General features: G+C 42.5%; 1 protein-coding gene across 1 annotated transcript in view; it reads right to left on the bottom strand.

Moving 5' to 3' along the window:
* Nucleotides 1-2,075: 2,075 nt before the first annotated feature.
* LOC134984343 (gastrula zinc finger protein XlCGF17.1-like) overlaps nucleotides 2,076-22,733 on the bottom strand; it is a 120,345-nt gene continuing 99,687 nt past the window's right edge. Inside the window, exon 3 of the mRNA XM_063949945.1 lies at nucleotides 2,076-6,339. Within this exon, the coding sequence (XP_063806015.1) occupies nucleotides 5,456-6,339 (884 nt within the window). The 3' untranslated portion in view covers nucleotides 2,076-5,455. The remainder of the gene's footprint in view (nucleotides 6,340-22,733) is intronic.

The raw sequence follows: 22,733 nt of genomic DNA, 5'->3' as shown, positions 1-22,733 counted from the left end.
AGAGCCCCTAGGGTGCATCCAGCTTGGCCGGGCACAAAAATCTAACTGAGGCTTGGAGGAGGGTCATAGTGGGAGGAGCCAGTGCCCACAGGTAGTCTAAAAGCTTTCTTTAGTTGTGCCCAGTCTCCTGTGGAGCCGCTATTCCCCACGGTCCTTTTGGAGTTCCCAGCATCCACTAGGACGTCAGAGAAATGAGGCATAGCTATATTGTAACAGACCTCTCATTTCCTCACAGTAGCCATGGGCCAGATGTTATTTCCCATCATTTACAGACTTCTGCCGCTGCACCGAGATGCTAGGCTGTCAGCCAGTAGCCCAGCACCGCTCCGGCTCTTACATATACCGTGCTGTTCCTGCTGGGAATGGGATGCCCCATCCACCTCACTGACGTGACAGGCTCAGATGTCAGTCATGCAGCCCCACTGCGCCCACTCTCTCCGTACTCATACATACATGCCTTTCTGGGAGTGTCTCGTCCTGGTTGTCAGTCATGCAGCCCCACTGCGCCCACTCTCTCCGTACTCATACATACATGCCTTTCTGGGAGTGTCTCGTCCTGGTTGTCAGTGAGACAGTGTCTCTGGCACAGCTGTGTAATCATGATGTGAGTGTGTGTGCTGAGTAGTGAGTACTGCTAGCAGCAAGTCTCACAGCTTAACTGCAGTGTAGCAGTGTGGTGGGTGTGGGAGAAGGGGGTTGCTACACCAATGAGTCAAGGAATGAAGTAGTTGGATGGGACTCACACAGCAGGTAGTGAAAAGCTTAAAAATGAGGAGTGGTTGGAAGGGGAAGGAGCTGGTAGGCTCAGAAGGGATTAGTGAGGGTAAGGACTCTCAAGGGAAATTGGAGTGGGATCCCACAGGTACCAAACTGGGTAAAGAGCAGCTTTTAGGAAGGAAATAGGTGAGCCAGACCCTGTGTTTGTCCCTTCTTTACCTCATGCGGGGTGGATCTTTGGACTCTCCACTTCCTGGGGAGTCTGGGTTCTTCTTGGCCACTGCAAAAGAAAAGAATTACCAGCGCTGGCTGATCATGTATGATTAATAGGTACTATACATCCGAAAGGATTAGCGAATTAAAAAACACATTTATTCCACATGTAAAAAAAATAAAAAATAAAAATTGAGACATAAATTAAAAGTTAAAATATGCCACAATATGCCTGAGTTGATGATTTAGATGTCCACATCAACGGCTAATGACACTCAGAGAGGACCAATGTCACTGGAAATGTCCATCACTAGCAGTTCATGTGGACATCAGGCATATTGTGGCATATTCTAATTTTTAATAATTTATTTCTCAATGTTATTAATTTTTTTTTTTTTTTGTGTGTGTTTTTACATGTGGAATAACTGTGGTTTTAATTCACTAAGCCTTTCGGATGTATAGTACCTATTAATCATACATGATCAGTCAGCGCTGGTAATTCTTTTCTTTGGCTGTATATTTATCCACCAGGGGATTTACCACCCCTCTTACCAGCTGCTATTGACAGCGCTCCCCCTCTCTCTCCTTGGCAACTACCTGGTGGTTCTGTGGTCATCTCAGGCCATGAACCTCCCAGATAAACATGACATGGTCATGGAGATGGTCCTGGGCTCTGTGAAGTAGGTGGAACAAGCAAAGTTGTGTCCCTTCTGAAAGGGCAATGGTGGACATTGTGAATGGTGAAGGGTAGGTTTTTGTCGACAAAGAGGGTTATGCCATATATAGCAGAAGCATGGGTCCTCAGCCTATATGATGTGCCACCATTAATGTGGACACTGTCTTGTCCGACCAAGCTTGATTTATGGGCTTTGTCATTTTTTTAAGCAGGATAAAGGCTGATTTTTTTTATTTCTGCAGTAGACTAGAATAAGCCCAGACAGTCCCACTTCCATTATACCACCTGAATGTGACGGTCAGTGACCACCGTGCCATCACTTACCTGTATGCTTACACAAAACAGAATGATGGAACACTTACACGGTTTCTTTACATCTTCTGGGGTCCACTCCGAGATTAGACATTATGGCGTAATTACTCAGATGGGAATATAAAACAGAATAAAAATAAAAGATTTAATGCAATAATTAGATGCAAACAAAAGCTTTTATTATGAAATACAGGGGAGTATCCGCACCATATAGATGTAACATACAACAAACCACTGAAGATGGAACCCGGGTGACTCTAATGCACATGATAATGTACAGGGTATATATGGATAGGATCTTGTATCAGAAAACACTCAGCACTCCTTATCAAGATGAGTGTCTGCAACAAGTTAGGCAAACTAGAAGTGAAAACACGTTCCAATGGCCGCCATATTGTCGTGCAGCAATACAGATTGTGGAAACTGGTATTAGACATCCACATTTACACAAAGCACAAGATACAAAATAAACAGCAGAAAAAAGACCTAAGCATTTGGGATGAGTTATTTAGGAACTAAATATACAGATGGGTCCTCCGTTATCTTGGCTGGCTGAGGCGTTAGTCGCGATCAGGCATACGCAGCGTACCTGGGTGCAAGGAGGCGCGCCTAGTCGTAGGAAGGCACACAGAGCGTTTGGCGTTACCTTTGAGTGTAATACCGAAGATCATCCACCAGATGTCGCTTTTTTAAATCACCAATGCGCAAGCGTGTGGTCTCCATTAAAATACAATACTGAACTACAGCGTAAGAACTACTTTACTGGTGCATCTCATTACTCTACATTATGCTACAGTATGTCATAAAGTCTATAACAGTATATACAGTACAGGTGCAAATAGTACAGCACATACAGATGCAAACGAACGTGTTACAGATACAGTATGGTCTATTGATGTTAGGGATATGCGAGTGTCCAAATCCTGTAGTATTAAGTATAATAGGGAGAGATAAAAGCTCCTCCCTAAGTTTCTGGATGCCAAATCCCTGTGTGTATAGTTTATACAGATGCAAATTAACGTTTTAAAACACTTGTGTATGCAGACACAACTAATGTGTGAAAGGAATAATGTAGCTCATTGACTTTACAGTATGTACAGTGCATAAAATGAGCGTCCGAGTCCCCTAACGGCATAAACAAACACCAATGGGGAGGAATCGCTCTTTGCAGTACTTTTACACATGAACTTGAGAATCTTCCATGCAGTGCTGTGGGCTAGCGATGAAGGCTCCGGTCTGCCACGCTGAGAGTCCCGGGTTCGATTCCCAAAGTGTCAATTTTTTTTGTGTTCCAGTGACATTCACTTTATTATTTTTTCTGTGTAATCCATTGTAAAGCATTCAACAGAAGGGTGCACACAGGTTTCCCACAAATCGGGGTAAATCTGCAGGAGTGACTCATTCACTATCTAAAATACACAGCAGTAATGAGCACGTATAGACATAACAGTAGATATAAATTAGTGTATTCTGACGCAACTAACTGTTCGAGCAACACAGTACTGTAGATCGTCGGCGTTAGAGAATCTATGTTGTACATTATAAGCTGTTCCTGCTAATTAGTACTCTAATAGAAAAAACTGTACAGAGATACTAAGGACAGTGATTTGGCATCCAGGAACTTAGGGAGGAGCTTTTATTTCTCTCCATTATACATAGAAAGATTAAACTTGCCACTCTACGTTACAAGCTGTTCGTGCTATTTAGTACACTACTAGTGTACTAAATAGCACAAACCCCATCACAACAGTTGCCCAGATCAAGAACACTCTCCAGGAGATAGGTGTATATGTGTCAAAGTCAACAATCAAGAGAAGACTTCACAAGAGTGAATATAGAGGGTTCACCACAAGATGTAAACCATTGGTGAGCAATAAAACAGGAAGACCAGATTAGAGTTTGCAAACAACATCTAAAAAAGCCTTTACAGTTCTGGAACAACATCCTATGGACAGATGAGACAAATATCAACTTGTACCAGAGTGATGGGAAGAGAAGAGTATGGAGAAGGAAAGGAACTGCTCAGGATCCAAAACATACCACCTCATCAGTGAAGCATGGTGGTGGTAGTGTCATGGCGTGGGCATGTATGGATGCCAATGGAACTGGTTCCTTTGTATTTATTGATAATGTGACTGCTGATAAAAGCAGCAGGATGAATGCTGAAGTGTTTTGGGCAATATTATCTGCTCATATTCAGTCAAATGCTTCGGAACTCACTGGAAGGCGCTTCACAGTGCAGATGGACAATGACCCGACGCATACTGCGAAAGCAACCAAAGCGGGTTTTTTTAGGCAAATAAGTGGAATGTTATGCAATGGCCAAGTCAATCACCTGACCTGAATCCGATTGAGCATGCATTTCACTTGATGAAGACAAAACGGAAGAGAAAATGCCCCAAGAACAAGCAGGATCTGAAGACATTTGCAGTAGAGGCCTGGCATAGCATCACCAGGGATGAAACCCAGCGTCTGGTGATGTCTATGCGTTCCAGACTTCAGGCTGTAACTGACAAAAGGATTTGCAACAAAATATTAAAAAGTAAAAGTTTGATTTAGGATTCTGGAAACAAAGGAAGAAACAAGAGAGCGACTATGGTGTAGTATTTTTCAATCAGTTTTGTCTAGTGATGAGCGGATTCGGTTTTACTCGGATCTCAAAACAGAATCTTATTGGCTATACAAAACACATGACATCTGTAAGCCAATAAGATGCCGTTTTGAGAACAGAGTAAAACCGAATCCGCTCATCACTAGTTTTGTCACACACAAGATTATAGCGTACGGATTACGGCTTGACACATGGCGTATCAGTCCCCCATTCTTTAGTCCAGGTTACTACTGGGATCTAAATGCTGCTAGGAGACACAAAGAATCGCTATATAGCGTAGTATATTTCCGTATGTGGGATTAAATTCAGTTATCACAAAATTTATATGCGTACCAGATAAATAAATATTTGCATATCAGTATGGATATTGTATCCAGGTCTTCATCTAGGAGATGGTAATCAGATCGCCCTTGGAAAATATGTCAAAGCTCAATTCACGAAACACTGATCCGGGCTGCGACCACATTAAGTAGTAAAGTATTTTTTGTTGAACTGGACGAGCGCACTGATCTGATTTACAATATTTGATTTAGGATTGTTTAGTTTGTACCATTACTTTTGGTCCCTTAAAAAGTGGGAGGCACATATAAAAACCATTTTAATTCCTACACAGTTCACCTGATTTGTATGTAAATACCCTCAAATTAAAGCGGAAAGTCTGCAGTTAAAGCACATCTTGTTTGTCTAATTTCAAATCCATTGTGGTGGTGTATAGAGCCCAAAATATGAGAATTGTGTCGATGTCCCAATATATATGGACCAGACTGTATATTGCATGACGCATAGGAGATAGGATTGACCCTTGAGGAACATTGCATGACAGTGATAATTATACTCCAGAAGATTTAAATGGTTCCGTGCTTGGGTAATGTCTAATATGTTCAACAAGAGCGGATTTATTTCTCTCACAGCATGAAAATGGCTTCTCACCTGTGAAATCGCTGATGTTTAACAAGAACTGATTTCTGTGCAAAACATTTCCCACACTCAGAACAGGAATACGGCTTCTCACCTGTGTGCCTTTTCTGATGTCTAACAAGAACTGATTTAGATGAAAAACATTTCCCACACTCAGAACAGGTATATGGCTTCTCACCTGTGTGACTTCTCTGATGTGTAACAAGATTTGATTTCTGTGCAAAACATTTCCCACACTCAGAACAGGAATACGGCTTCTCACCTGTGTGACTTCTCTGATGTATAACAAGACCTGATTTCTCTACAAAACATTTCCCACACTCAGAACAGGAATACGGCTTCTCACCTGTGTGACTTCTCTGATGTGTAACAAGATTTGATTTATATGTAAAAAAATTCCCACACTCAGAACATGGAAATGGCTTCTCACCAGTGTGACTTCTCTGATGTGTAACAAGATCTGATTTCTGTGTAAAACATTTCCCACACTCAGAACAGGAATACGGCTTCTCACCTGTGTGACTTCTCTGATGTGTAACAAGATTTGATTTATATGTAAAACATTTCCCACACTCAGAACATGGAAATGGCCTCTCACCTGCCTTAGCTGGCTGATGAGTAATACGGTTTGTGTTCTGTGTAAAACATTTGGCGTCTGTAGAACAGGGAAACTCTGTATCTAATCTCAGAGCTGTAATAGATGCACCAATATCAGAGTGATTTGGAGAACATTTCCCAGGATCAGGGGGATTAGTTGATAGAGCTGGATGTATAATTGGGGTAATGGGATTATCTCCTGGAGAATCCTGTCTACTGTCATTATCTGTTATGTCACAATCCAGGGATAACATTAGATGTACTTCTGAGATATTCCTGCTTGTGGGTCCATCTGCTGGAAATAAAATACAAAATATATATAAAATGAGCAGACAAGACCCAGGATGTAACAGGACACAATATATAATTCTATAACTGCCATTTTTTTTTACCTGTAATCAGTGCTTTTATGTTTATTAAAAAAACAAAAGATAGGATGCTTAGACTGGAGCTTGATCAACACTGAAGGCTCAAGTGGGATTACTAGAGGTGACACAGACGCTCATATGGCATTACTAGAGGTGACATGGAAGCTCATGGGGGATAATTAGAGGTGACATGGGCGCTTATGTGGGATTACTAGAGGTGACACAGATGCTCATGTGGGATTACTAGGTGACGTGGGCGCTCATGTGGGATTACTAGAGGTGACGTGGGCGCTCATATGGGATTACTAGAGGTGACATGGAAGCTCATAGGGGATTATTAGAGGTGACATGGACGCTCATGTGGGATAACTAGAGGTGACACGAGTGCTCATGTGGGATTATTAGAGGTGACATGGGCGCTCATGTGGGATTACTAGAGGTGACGTGGGCGCTCATGTGGGATTACTAGGAGGTGACATGGATGCTCATTTGGGATTACTAGAGGTGACATGGACGCTCATGTGGGATTACTAGAGGTGACACAAACGCTCATGTGGGATTACTAGAGGTGACACAGACGCTCATGTGGGGTTACTAGAGGTGACATGGATGCTCTTGGGGGATTATTAGAGGTGACATGGACGCTCATGTGGGATTACTAGAGGTGACATGGATGCTCTTGGGGGATTATTAGAGGTGACATGGACGCTCATGTGGGATTACTAGGAGGTGACATGGACGCTCATGGGGGATTATTAGAGGTGACACGGACGCTCATTTGGGATTACTAGAGGTGACATGGGCGCTCATGTGGGATTACTAGAGGTGACATGGACGCTCATGTGTGATTACTAGAGGTGACATGGACGCTCATGTGGGATTACTAGAGGTGACATGGACGCTCATGTGGGATTACTAGAGGTGACATGTGTCAAAGTCAGAAAAATGTCTCTATGCACGTTGCCATATTTGCACCGCACACTGGTCCATGCTGCGCATGCGTGCGCTTTCCCGTGTCTGCGCATACCCGCTAGTGCGTGCACCCGCTCGCACGGTATGTGTATTTACGGTAAAGAGTATGTAGTCGTAGCGTGCGACTCAGTCGTTACAAATGTTCACAATTAATGTAGTTTATAGATCATGGTCCCTTTGATAGATTCTGAAAGTTTGGTTAATATAGAATGTCCCTGAACGGAGGAATCCCTCTTTGTATTGTGCGAAGGGTCTAACAGGAGTCAGACAGTGGTATTTGGTACCTATCGGAAGAGTATTTAAATAGCAATATTCCGGTGTTGGTTTGGAGCGGATTAATCGCTCGTGCGAATAGTTATGGACATAACAAGTTATGTCTATTTTCTATTATCATTTGTTCTTACTTAGTCATGCATCAGTGGGTCTCAAATAGCTCTTTGACCTCAGAGATCCCCCAAACAATAGTTTGCATGTTAAGAGGGCCTCATATCTACACATGCATAAGGTAATCACAAGAATAGTAATTGAAGATCAATTGTACTCCAAATCAGTATCTTTCCCGCAGACGGAGTGCAATAGCCTTTAATTACACTGAGCTTTGAGACTCAATGGAGAAGACCAACACCTGTGTTTACAAATGGGGCTGGATTTGTATACAGGAAAATAAGGGCTGAGACGTCATTGTCTCAATTGAAAGTGGACATCATGAATATAGAGCAGAACCCAGACAGGATTCTGTTTTGTATTCGCCAAACAATAGCTCTCCAGAAGACAGGAATGTGCTGGTCATCACCCATTGTGTTACATAACTTAGGCCACTGATACAAGACAGTTTACCTGTATGAATCAACCTATGACCTTTGTTATAATGCGAAGCCGAATTCCTGCGTCCAATGGACAGTGAGACTGTAGGGACCATTAGATTGCATTGTGTGTGGGGCATAAATAGGCAGGCCGACCATATCCAAACTGACTCTCTCATCAACGGTTATCTGCTGATAATCGGGAGCTGGATATCGAGGCGCATGCGATCGTTCCCCCTTTGTGCGTAAGTACTCTCTCCGTAATCATTGTCTTTCTGTGAGCCAATTTCTCTCATCTCTCTCCGTCTCTCTCTCTCTCTCTCTCTCTCTCTCCCTTCTCCTTTCTCTCATATCTCCCCTAGACTAGTATAGTATTGTTTTGTATTAGATAGTATTGTATTTTGGTTAGGAAGTCTCTGTTATATTGTAGTGTATCATATGTACTGTTATCCCCTTTTTACAAGTATATTAGATATAATACAGTTAATAGGCTTTGGACCCTAAACCAGTATCTGTGTATTTTCTATAGTGTTAAGTGTTCACTTGAGCGTCGGTGACGCACAAGCAGCTTTGTAGTTAGTCAGGTTACACAAGGTTGCACTTACACCCTGTATTCACATTAAGGTATATAGCATTCATCATTGTTAAAAGGTTTTAATATTAAGGTACAGTGCTGGGTGCGTCTGCACCGCTGGTGACCTCCTCGTGGTCTCGAGCGTACGCTTCGCTACAGCGAATCATTACTCTAGCCATAACCAATAACGTGTCCTGTGATCTCTGAGCCGTGAGCGAACGTGACGCTTGAGCGTCTTGCCTGCGGCTGAGCGATCGTTACGCAAATAGCGTACCCTTACGGTACTTCTTAAGTAAATAGCGTACAGTGTTCTTAGACTTCATAAAGTGTTTTATACGACAAAGGAATTCAGCATTGTCAATTGGGGGCGCGTCCTATCCTTCTCATATCTGCACTGGGTAGATCAGCAGACATTATCCCTCCAGCAAAGGGTGGGAGGTTGTCTCGCAGTTGCTGACGGGATAAGCGTCTGCTTTCGCTTAGATTAAGAGTGCTGAAGGAATCCGGGACCGGAAGTAAGAACAAAAACGCTTGTGTCTTTTAAAACTGTTTATTTCTCTTCTGTCTTGCGTACACACGCACGCATACATATATCTGCATTTCTTTTTCAAAATTTCGTATATCACTATTCCTGTTTGCCAATTTTATAGTTGATAGGAAGTGCTAAAAGAGATTTGCTGTTATTTCATAGTAGAGGTAATAGTTAAAGTATAGAACAAACACGGTTTGTCTGAGATACGAGGCAGTCAGTGTGGATTGCGGTAGATGATCAGGGATCATTTACATTGATAAAAATATATTGTGTTACGGTGGATCTTTTCTTTGCGTACACGTGTCTATGACAAAGACTAGCGTACGCAATCCAAAGGCAGACGCACGCAGCGTACATTACGCAACGTAGCGTCTGGTTACGCCCACGTAGCTCAAACTGTGATAAAGTGAAGTAACGCAAAGGCGATAATTAACGCACAGCGGTAGATAACGCGACGCGGTAAATAACGCAAGTCTATTTTTAGTGTCTGAAATTTAGTTTAACAGATCCTGCTCCTAATTGGTAACACAGCTGGGCTAAAGACAAATTTCTGCGCAGAAATAGGAGTGGAAGCAAAAGTGTACATGTGTTGAGTGAGTGTGGTTTTGTATACATAAGTTCACATAACTTTAAGGTGGAACCAAAAGGAAAGCCGGGTACTCGTCAAGGGACATACGTGTAAGTGACATATACGGTGGCTAGGGAGGCATCCCTGGTTAAATAATATTTGAGCATTAGAGTATAGCGGACCATAAGGTAACAGACTAGGAGGTCATAAGGTAACAGACCAGGAGGTCATAAGGTAACAAGACCAGGAGGTCGTAAGGTAAAAGGTCCGCTATAAAGGTACAAGTGGCACAACGCCTGGGGCGTTGGTGCAAAACCCATATAGGCCATAAGCTCTTGCTGAAGGAATCGCGGCCGGAAACATCGATTCCATTAATCTCTCAGTACATAACAGGTAGTGCTTATGTACTGAACGATTGGACCGCACGTAATTGTGTGCAGTAGTTAGTAATCTGATCCAGTACCATTAGAGTACAGGGGTCACACACGCTATTTGTACATTCTGACGTGATTTGTGTAATTTTTTATTTTTAAGGGAAGTTCGCTGGTCACTCAGGAACTATCTAACAACCCCAACTTTACTGGAAAGAGTAAGTGTCCTTCGGGTAACCCTCATATGTTCCAGTAAACAGAAGGTCTTAGGGGCCCTGGGTTGGGTACAGCAGCTCTGGTTTACAGTGATTGCAGTACTGGCCAACGTGGGCGAGAAGTAAGTGGGGTACTTGGTAAACCACCACCGCCGGCCTGCCCAGGACATCTTGGTTTGTTTGTAAGGGTTCACTGAAGACCTTGATATAAAGATCAAAGGAGTAGTAAGCAACGCCTGCAGATTATGGGGGCCAGTTGTTCAGGTAGGAGGCGATCAACCTTGGTTCAGGTTGATTCAGAGAACCGACCAGTCGGGTCGGCAAGATACATCATGTGTGAAGAATACGGAAGTCACACACAAGTTTTATGTGATGAATGGGAAAGAATGACTGTACATGATGGGGAGAAGTTCCCAAATATAGGCAGCTATAGCCCAGAAGTGTTACAAAATTTAAGGAGGAGGATAGGTCTCATTGAACCAACACAGAGACGAAGTAAACATTATGATTATTTGCAGTTAGGGCAACAGGAAGGTGAATTACAAAGAGATTCAATTAACTTTTCTGACTCTTATCTTGAGAGGGGAGACATGGCCGCAGAGAGAATTGTGATTGCGGAGAAAAGCACAGGGGTGAACAATATAAACGCTCTTAGCAACTGTAATATAGATAATAAGTGTAATAAATGTAACAATGATTATTGTAACACTGTTGAATGTACAGCTATTAACCTATGCAAGTTGCACCCCATGTCAAACTTCCCTCAGGAATACAAGCAAGAAAGTGAGCCCAGAATAATGTCGGCACCTCTTCCGGAAGCCATCCTACAAGCCATCCAGGTGGACACGACCCAGCTGGTAAAGGCCATAATCGAACCCCCTAACGGAGGGTCAGGTAAGGTCGTGTCCACAGGTACGTATAAGGTTCTATATCACACACAAGCCGATGTACCACATATTGTAAGATCAACGCAAGATGATGTAGTTGAGACTGATCCGGTCAGGGTGATCACAGTCCCCAATGGGAAGACTGACGATCAGGGAATCATTCCCGTCAAGGACAGTGCAATGCGCTGTCTCTGGTCCCGGACCGAATTGAGATCAATTGTGTCAGAATTTCCTGATCCTAGGAAAAATCTAGCAGCATGTCAAAGGTTTATTAAAGAACTAGGGAACGCCACAGAACCCACCAACAAAGAGTGGCGGACAGTGCTGAGGGCATGTTTGCCCACCAGTGTTGACCCTGCAAAATTCATTGCTGATTGTAAATTAGACACGGAGGTACTTTGTATGGAAGAACACAATCAGGAATGTATTAGGCAGATTAACCGACAGTTAGGAATATATTTCCCAGCTGCTGTCAAGTGGAATGACATTTTCTCCATAAGGCAAAACGAAAAGGAAAATGTTTCTAATTATTTCAATCGAGCACTGCAAATAATGGCTAGAAACACTGGGATCGCAGACATCAAGACAAATGCACAACATAAAGGAATAGCGGTTAAGGTATTAATGAATGGTTTAAAGGATGAATTAAAAACAAGGGTACAGACCACCAACCCAAACTGGAGAGAGATCTCGGTGGCCGCACTAAGAGAGGCCGTCATTAATCATGACCAGAATATCACCAGGTACAGAGAGTCACTAAGAGATAAGTTAATGGCAGCAAAAATGCAGGCCCTAACCACAAGACCACCCCAACAAAAGCCCCACACCCCTGCGAGAAATCCAGATATGAAAGTCTGTTACAATTGCCATAAAAAGGGACACTTTGCAAGAGATTGTAAATCAAGAGAAAGACAACACCATAATCACGAAATCCAAGGATTCAGGGAAGTACAGGGAAAGCGGTTGATGATGATGAGCATCCGAGCGTTTGAGGAGGCATCAAATCAACAAAAACCTCAGGTCATTGACATGTGGAGGAAGCCCAAGATTTGTTACCATTGTAGAAGAGAAGGGCATTATGCTAGCAACTGTAACAGCCCACATAAAGTTAGACCCCCTAGACCAAGAAATGAGCAAAAGCTACAACACACACCATTATAATCAGAGATCAGATAGGAGGAATTTTGAGCCACACCCATGATAAGTAGTCAAGAAAGGTGATCATACGACGGATGGTAAGCCTGAGGTAACAATTAATAAAGTGGGAGGTCATTCACTGAAGACACAGGAATTACCAGGTTAAACGTTGTAAATGTATTTGTGAAAAAAAATTTTTTTCTCTCTCTCTCTCTCTATCCCCATCTATGACGAGTATTGGTAAGAATTCACACATTGCATATCAACTTGGTCCTTGCAGAAGTCTACCAAACCCCAGCATAACCTCCGCCACAATGTATTTCTGGCCAGATACAGACAATGGAGTAATGCAGGTGCTGGTGGGGAGGGACTGCTCAAGGAGACCATTAGACACATAGATATGACAGCCTAATACAATGTTTTTCTAATGCTAACAATGTTTTCTTAAATGTTGACAATGTTTAAAAATGTTTTGTTTCTCTTTTCTTATTGATGGTTATTGTCGAGTTATGTAATGTATATATGCACATGAATTGTTCTCTATCTCTTTTGTTTTTTATTTTCTCTCTCTTCTCACTCATGTTTCCATGATTTAAAGATGGTATGTCATCCCTCAGTTGGACCAATGGTAATGCCAGATTTTTGCTCCACACAGAAAGATCGCTAGTTAGGAAGAAAGATTACATCACCAGAAGGTTCATTCGGAAGACTGAAGAGACAGCACCTTTTGAGAGGACAGCAGAACAAGAAGAACGACAAGACGAGAGAACTTATTATCGTAACAAGTTCTCTCCCCCTCAAACTGTTTTCTTATACCCCATTTACAAATTTCTTCTTTTCTCCTCCTGTAAGATGGACTTGCCCCAAGAGACTGTGATATGGATTTTCCCGTTAACCATGATGTTGACCAGAGCAGTCTGTTTCGGTGAGAGTACCAGTGAGGTCGAGAAAGGATCCAGAAAGGTCCTGATGACTGAGACGGAGGTGTAAATTTCCAATAGCAACCCAATCACCAAGCGAAGGCGAGTACCGGACACGATCTAACAACCATGTTATTTGTAAACATTTTGAAGGATTGTTAGCTGAAGAAAACTGTATCTGTAGGCTTTGTAACAATGTCATTGAAGATGGGTGTATAAAGAAATGCCAATCCAGTTTTAATATTCATATGGACCGGCATCCATTGAGTGACTATCACTCCTTAGTGGGTAATGTGTTAAACCAAACAGATTGTTGGGTATGCTCTCAAGTACCTTAGGGTCACAGCAAATCAGGGCTAGTACCATTTCCTTTAACGTTAGGGGAGGTACTTGAGCTAAGTGGTGGGAGACCGGTGGACCGGAGGTTTAATATCTCCAGCCCTCCTAGTTTGAAGCTCCACCAATACCATGTGGATAGGTCCCTCTTATGTTTTAATATCTCCAATCCTAGAAAACCGGGAAATTGGGAAGTGTCATGGAGTAACCACACCATGACCTTTTCACACAGAGCAGATAGAATGCCTACAGATACAGAGCTTGTACGCCACATAGCCAGTAGAGGAAAATCTTTCCGGTATCGGTATACCTTAGGAAATAGAATTACTAGAGTTGGAGAGGTATCACCAGGATACTGTGCACATATCGTACAAACTGATACGTGCATTAAGCAGATGGAAGAATTAGGGTCAGGAGATTTCACCTGGAAGGTTTGTAATATGGTCATGTCCTTCTCCGTCCCTTATGTTCTCCCCGATGATGCATATTTCATATGCGGGAGAAAGGCGTACAAATGGCTTGCCCCAAACTCTGAAGGATTGTGTTATATTGGAAAAGTATTGCCTGAAGTGATGACTGTTACACATGACAAAATGAAGGACATACACCGTGGTGCCCAAGCTCCTTATACTCACACTCATTACGAGCACCGAGTTAAAAGACAACTGTCAGAAAGGTTAGAGCATCCCGCCTCTGATCTTATCCATGAATCCACCGGGATTCAGGTTCTGGTAGCGTTAGATTTCACTCGCACCGCTCGAGGAGTGATGAATTATAGATACATTTCCGCACTCGCCAATTTGTTAGATAATATCACTGAAATGTATGATGATACGTTTAGATACACTGGAAGAGAACTTCAAGCCTACAAAACAGAACTAGTTCAGCATAGGATGGTTCTTAATTATCTTACAGCAGTAACAGGCGGATATTGTGTTACTTTGGCAACACAGTACGGCATAAAGTGTTGCACGTATATCACAAATAGCACCGAGGATCCGGTAGAGGTCATAGACCAAAAGATGGACGATATTCTGCAATTAAAGTGGGAATTTCGTCGAAAACACAATCTCACCCTTGCTGCTGTAGGTAATGAGCTGACTGGTTGGGTGTCATGGTTGAACCCGCGAAATTGGTTCTCCGGTTTGGGAGAGTGGGCTCAAGGAGTCATAATGGATGTTGGAAAGTTTCTACTTTGTATCTTGGGTGTCGTTATATCGATTGGATTGATATTTAGATGCGGGCAGGCTTTAATGAGGTGCAAACAAAGTACGAGAGTGATGAGCTTGAGGAGTGAGGAAACTGTAATTAACCTGGATTTGATTTATGACCCAATGATAGAAACCAGAATGTGATGAAAATGTGATTATACGGTCCGTTTCTTTCACCTGTTTTTCTGCTTTTCTCCAAGATACAAAGACCCCTTGGACGAGGAAGTCGACGAGACACTATACAGACAACAGACAAGCACCAAAGATGAAGTTTTGACAACCTATGATATGGACACTTGATGAACTTTGCCAAAGGATCCCCAGTTTCCCTAGAATTTTTAAAATCACGCTAGCCCAACATTTTTTTGTAAATCTGATGGCTCAGACAAAGCTACTTGCTCATGCCCAAGGAGCAATACAGCGCAAAGAAGACGACTTTCAACAGATACCGAACACAACTTCGACGACAGATGTACATTTCCCTGACATAGAATATCATTGCATTTTCCATAAGTGTTCTTTATCTTCATCTCTACAACCCTCAGGTAATGACACACATAGTCGATAGGGAATACAGGCACAGATATCAGCAACCACATACCTCCCCCATTCATGTATCATCAACTAAAATGTGCATCCCCATTTTGTTACAACCACAGCCGAAATGAGCTCGGTAGAGTTTGACAGCCCATCCACAGACCCTTAGTACGGGATAAGAAGGAATTCAAATGTATACTTCGCAATACCTCGAAGCTTGATTTACCACACGTACGGCACGATGATACATGACCCTCCAAACATGGACTCATACACACATGCTTCTGCTTTCTCACTAGGTCATACCCTCTTCACACCTACTCCATTCTTCTTCCTCTCCCCACCATGGAAATCAATTAACCCCTGACTTACATTTTTTTCTCCTTAAATATTTTGAGTGGCAGTTATTATTGACTGCCAAAGGGTGGACTGTCAAAGTCAGAAAAAAATGTCTCTATGCACGTTGCCATATTTGCACCGCACACTGGTCCATGCTGCGCATGCGTGCGCTTTCCCGTGTCTGCGCATACCCGCTAGTGCGTGCACCCGCTCGCACGGTATGTGTATTTACGGTAAAGAGTATGTAGTCGTAGCGTGCGACTCAGTCGTTACAAATGTTCACAATTAAGGTAGTTTATAGATCATGGTCCCTTTGATAGATTCTGAAAGTTTGGTTAAAATAGAATGTCCCAGAGCTGAGGAATCCCTCTTTGCATCGTACAAAGGGTCTAACAGGAATCATACAGCAGTGTTTGGTACCCATCGGAAGAGTATTTAATCAGCAATATTCCGGTGTTGGTTTGGAGCGTATTAATCGCTCGTGCGAATAGTTATGAACATAAGAAGTTTATGTCCATTTCTATTATTTACTCATACTCAGGTATGCGGCGGGAAACCCAGTTTCCCACCCACCTGAGCTGTTGGAAATCGTCACAGCCCACCTGTATGAATCACCCTATGACCTTTTGTTATGATGCAGGGCCGAATTCCTTCGGCCAATGGACAATGGGATTGTAGGGACTATGAGATTGCATTGTGTGTGGGGCATAAATAGGCAGGCCGACCATATCCAACTTCACTCTCTCATCAACGGTTATCTGCTGATAATCGGGAGCTGGATATCGAGGCGCATGCGATCGTTTCCCCTTGTGCGTAAGTGTTTCTCCGCAGTTATACTTGTCTTCCTGTGATATTGAGCCAATTTCTCTCGTCTCTCTCTCTCTCTCTCTCTCTCTCTCTCTCCCTTCTCCTTTCTCTCATATCTCCCCTAGACTAGGCTAGTATAGTATTTTATTATATTAGATAGTATTGTATTTTGGTTAGGAAGTCTCTGTTATATTGTAGTGTATCATATGTACTGTTATCCCCTTTTTACAAGTATATTAGATATAATACAGTTAATAGGCTTTGGACCCTAAACCAGTATCTGTGTATTTTCTATAGTGTTAAGTGTTCACTTGAGCGTCGGTGACGCACAAGCAGCTTTGTAGTTAGTCAGGTTACACAAGGTTGCACTTACACCCTGTATTCACATTAAGGTATATAGCATACATCATTGTTAAAAGGTATTAATATCAAGGTACAGTGCTGTGAGCGTCTGCATCGCTGGTGACCTCCTCGTGGTCTCGAGCGTCCGCTACGCTACAGCGAATCATTACGTTAGCCTTAGACAATAACGTGTCCTGTGATCACTGGGCCGTGAGCGAACGCGACGCTTGAGCGTCTCGCCTACGGCTGAGCGATCGTTACGCAAATAGCGTACCATTACGGTACTTCTTAAGTAAACAGCGTACAGTGTTCTTAGACTTCATAAGGTGTTTTATACGACAAAGGAATTTTACATTGTCAATACATTTAGGTAACACTGAGAGATCATGTGGGATTACTAGAGGTGACATGGGCTGTGCAGTAATATAACATCGCCTGTGCATACATTTAGGTAACACTGAGAGACCATGTGGGATTACTAGAGGTGACATGGACTGTGCAGTAATATAACATCGCCTGTGCATATATTTAGGTAACACTGAGAGATCATGTGGGATTACTAGAGGTGACATGGGCTGTGCAGTAATAGAACATCGCCTGTGCATACATTTAGATAACACAGAGATCATGTGGGATTACTAGAGGTGACATGGGCTGTGCAGTAATATAACATCGCCTGTGCATACATTTAGATAACACAGAGATCATGTGGGATTACTAGAGGTGAAATGGGCTGTGCAGTAATATAACATTGCATGTGCATACATTTAGGTAACACTGAGATCATGTGGGATTACTAGAGGTGACATGGGCTGTGCAGTAATATAACATCGCCTGTGCATACATTTAGGTAACACTGAGAGATCATGTGGGATTACTAGAGGTGACATGGGATGTGAGGTAATATAATATCGCCTGTGCATACATTTAGGTAACACTGAGAGATCATGTGGGATTTCTAGAGGTGACATGGGCTGTGCAGTAATATAACATCGCCTGTGCATACATTTAGGTAACACTGAGATCATGTCGATTGCTAGAGATGACATGGGCTGTGCAGTAATATAACATCGCCTGTGCATACATTTAGGTAACACTGAGAGATCATGTGGTATTACTAGAAGTGACATGGGCTGTGCAGTAATATAACATCGCCTGTGCATACATTTAGGTAACACTGAGAGATCATGTGGGATTACTAGAGGTGACATGGACTGTGCAGTAATACAACATCGCCTGTGCATACATTTAGGTAACACTGAGAGATCATGTGGGATTACTAGAGGTGACATGGACTGTGCAGTAATATAACATCGCCTGTGCATACATTTAGGTAACACTGAGAGATCATGTGGGATTACTAGAGGTGACATGGACTGTGCAGTAATACAACATCGCCTGTGCATACATTTAGGTAACACTGAGAGATCATGTGGGATTACTAGAGGTGACATGGACTGTGCAGTAATATAACATCGCCTGTGCATACATTTAGGTAACACTGAGAGATCATGTGGGATTACTAGACGTGACATGGACTGTGCAGTAATACAACATCGCCTGTGCATACATTTAGATAACACTGAGAGATCATGTGGGATTACTAGAGGTGACATGTGCTGTGTAGTAATATAACATTGCCTGTGCATACATTTAGGTAACACTGAGAGATCATGTGGGATTACTACAGGTGACATGGGCTGTGCAGTAATATAACATCGCCTGTGCATACATTTAGGTAACACTGAGAGATCATGTGGGATTACTAGAGGTGACATGGACTGTGCAGTAATATAACATCGCCTGTGCATACATTTAGGTAACACTGAGATCATGTGGGATTACTAGAGGTGACATATGCTGTGTAGTAATATAACATCGCCTGTGCATACATTTAGATAACACAGAGATCATGCGGGATTACTAGAGGTGACATGAGCTGTGCATTAATATAACATCGCCTGTGCATACATTTAGGTAACACTGAGAGATCATGTGGGATTACTAGAGGTGACATGGGCTGTGCAGTAATATAACATCGCCTGTGCATACATTTAGATAACACAGAGATCATGTGGGATTACTAGAGGTGATATGGGCTGTGCAGTAATATAACATGGCCTGTGCATACATTTAGATAACACAGAGATCATGTGGGATTACTAGAGGTGACATGGGCTGTGCAGTAATATAACATCGCCTGTGCATACATTTAGGTAACACTGAGATCATGTGGGATTACTAGAGGTGACATATGCTGTGTAGTAATATAACATCGCCTGTGCATACATTTAGGTAACACTGAGAGATCATGTGGGATTACTAGAGGCGACATGGGCTGTGCAGTAATATAACATCGCCTGTGCATACATTTAGGTAACACTGAGAGATCATGTGGTATTACTAGAGGTGACATAGGCTGTGCAGTAATATAACATCGCCTGTGCATACATCTAGGTAACACTGAGAGATCATGTGGGATTACTAGAGGTGACATGGGCTGTGCAGTAATATAACATCGCCTGTGCATACATTTACGTAACACTGAGAGACCATGTGGGATTACTAGAGGTGACATGGACTGTGCAGTAATATAACATCGCCTGTGCATACATTTAGGTAACACTGGGAGACCATGTGGGATTACTAGAGGTGACATGGGCTGTGCAGTAATATAACATCGCCTGTGCATACATTTAGATAACACAGAGATCATGTGGGATTACTAGAGGTGACATGGGCTGTGCAGAAATATAACATCACCTGTGCATACATTTAGGTAACACTGAGATATCATGTGGGATTACTAGAGGTGACATGGGCTGTGAAGTAATATAACATCGCCTGTGCATACATTTAGATAACACAGAGATCATTTGGGATTACTAGAGGTGAAATGGGCTGTGCAGTAATATAACATCGGCTGTGCATACATGAAGGTAACACTGAGAGATCATGTGGGATTACTAGAGGTGACATGGGCTGTGCAGTAATATAACATCGCCTGTGCATACATTTAGGTAACACTGAGAGATCATGTGGGATTACTAGAGGTGACATGGGCTGTGCAGTAATATAACATCGCCTGTGCATACATTTAGGTAACACTGAGAGACCATGTGGGATTACTAGTGGTGACATGGACTGTGCAGTAATATAACATCGCCTGTGCATACATTTAGGTAACACTGAGAGATCATGTGGGATTACTAGAGGTGACATGGGCTGTGCAGTAATATAACATCGCCTGTGCATACATTTAGATAACACAGAGATCATGTGGGATTACTAGAGGTGATATGGGCTGTGCAGTAATATAACATCGCCTGTGCTTACATTTAGATAACACAGAGATCATGTGGGATTACTAGAGGTGATATGGGCTGTGCAGTAATATAACATCGCCTGTGCATACATTTAGGCAACACTAAAATCATGTGGGATTACTAGAGGTGACAGGGGCTGTGCAGTAATATAACATCGCCTGTGCATACATTTAGGTAACACTGAGAGATCATGTGGGATTACTAGAGGTGACATGGGCTGTGCAGTAATATAAGATCGCCTGTGCATACATTTAGGTAACACTGAGAGACCATGTGGGATTACTAGAGGTGACATGGACTGTGCAGTAATATAACATCGCCTGTGCATACATTTAGTTAACACTGAGAGATCATGTGGGATTACTAGAGGTGACATGGGCTGTGCAGTAATATAACATCGCCTGTGCATACATTTAGATAACATAGAGATCATGTGGGATTACTAGAGGTGATATGGGCTGTGCAGTAATATAACATCGCCTGTGCATACATTTAGTTAACACAGAGATCATGTGGGATTACTAGAGGTGACATGGGCTGTGCAGTAATATAACATCGCCTGTGCATACATTTAGATAACACAGCGATCATGTGGGATTACTAGAGGTGAAATGGGCTGTGCAGTAATATAACATCGCCTGTGCATACATTTAGATAACACTGAGAGATCATGTGGGATTACTAGAGGCGACATGGGCTGTGTAGTAATATAACATCGCCTGTGCATACATTTAGGTAACACTGAGAGATCATGTGGGATTACTACAGGTGACATGGGCTGTGCAGTAATATAACATCGCCTGTGCATACATTTAGGTAACACTGAGATCATGTGGGATTACTAGAGGTGACATATGCTGTGTAGTAATATAACATCGCCTGTGCATACATTTAGATAACACAGAGATCATGCGGGATTACTAGAGGTGACATGAGCTGTGCAGTAATATAACATCGCCTGTGCATACATTTAGGTAACACTGAGAGATCATTTGGGATTACTAGAGGTGACATGGGCTGTGCAGTAATATAACATCGCCTGTGCATACATTTAGATAACACAGAGATCATGTGGGATTACTAGAGGTGATATGGGATGTGCAGTAATATAACATGGCCTGTGCATACATTTAGATAACACAGAGATCATGTGGGATTACTAGAGGTGACATGGGCTGTGCAGTAATATAACATCGCCTGTGCATACATTTAGGTAACACTGAGATCATGTGGGATTACTAGAGGTGACATATGCTGTGTAGTAATATAACATCGCCTGTGCATACATTTAGGTAACACTGAGAGATCATGTGGGATTACAAGAGGCGACATGGGCTGTGCAGTAATATAACATCGCCTGTGCATACATTTAGGTAACACTGAGAGATCATGTGGTATTACTAGAGGTGACATAGGCTGTGCAGTAATATAACATCGCCTGTGCATACATCTAGGTAACACTGAGAGATCATGTGGGATTACTAGAGGTGACATGGGCTGTGCAGTAATATAACATCGCCTGTGCATACATTTACGTAACACTGAGAGACCATGTGGGATTACTAGAGGTGACATGGACTGTGCAGTAATATAACATCGCCTGTGCATACATTTAGGTAACACTGGGAGACCATGTGGGATTACTAGAGGTGACATGGGCTGTGCAGTAATATAACATCGCCTGTGCATACATTTAGATAACACAGAGATCATGTGGGATTACTAGAGGTGACATGGGCTGTGCAGAAATATAACATCACCTGTGCATACATTTAGGTAACACTGAGATATCATGTGGGATTACTAGAGGTGACATGGGCTGTGAAGTAATATAACATCGCCTGTGCATACATTTAGATAACACAGAGATCATTTGGGATTACTAGAGGTGAAATGGGCTGTGCAGTAATATAACATCGGCTGTGCATACATGAAGGTAACACTGAGAGATCATGTGGGATTACTAGAGGTGACATGGGCTGTGCAGTAATATAACATCGCCTGTGCATACATTTAGGTAACACTGAGAGATCATGTGGGATTACTAGAGGTGACATGGGCTGTGCAGTAATATAACATCGCCTGTGCATACATTTAGGTAACACTGAGAGACCATGTGGGATTACTAGTGGTGACATGGACTGTGCAGTAATATAACATCGCCTGTGCATACATTTAGGTAACACTGAGAGATCATGTGGGATTACTAGAGGTGACATGGGCTGTGCAGTAATATAACATCGCCTGTGCATACATTTAGATAACACAGAGATCATGTGGGATTACTAGAGGTGATATGGGCTGTGCAGTAATATAACATCGCCTGTGCTTACATTTAGATAACACAGAGATCATGTGGGATTACTAGAGGTGATATGGGCTGTGCAGTAATATAACATCGCATGTGCATACATTTAGGCAACACTAAGATCATGTGGGATTAC

Source organism: Pseudophryne corroboree (genome assembly GCF_028390025.1).
Source record: "Pseudophryne corroboree isolate aPseCor3 chromosome 3 unlocalized genomic scaffold, aPseCor3.hap2 SUPER_3_unloc_5, whole genome shotgun sequence".
Lineage (NCBI taxonomy): Eukaryota > Metazoa > Chordata > Amphibia > Anura > Myobatrachidae > Pseudophryne > Pseudophryne corroboree.
This window is presented reverse-complemented; position numbering and strand designations above follow the sequence as displayed.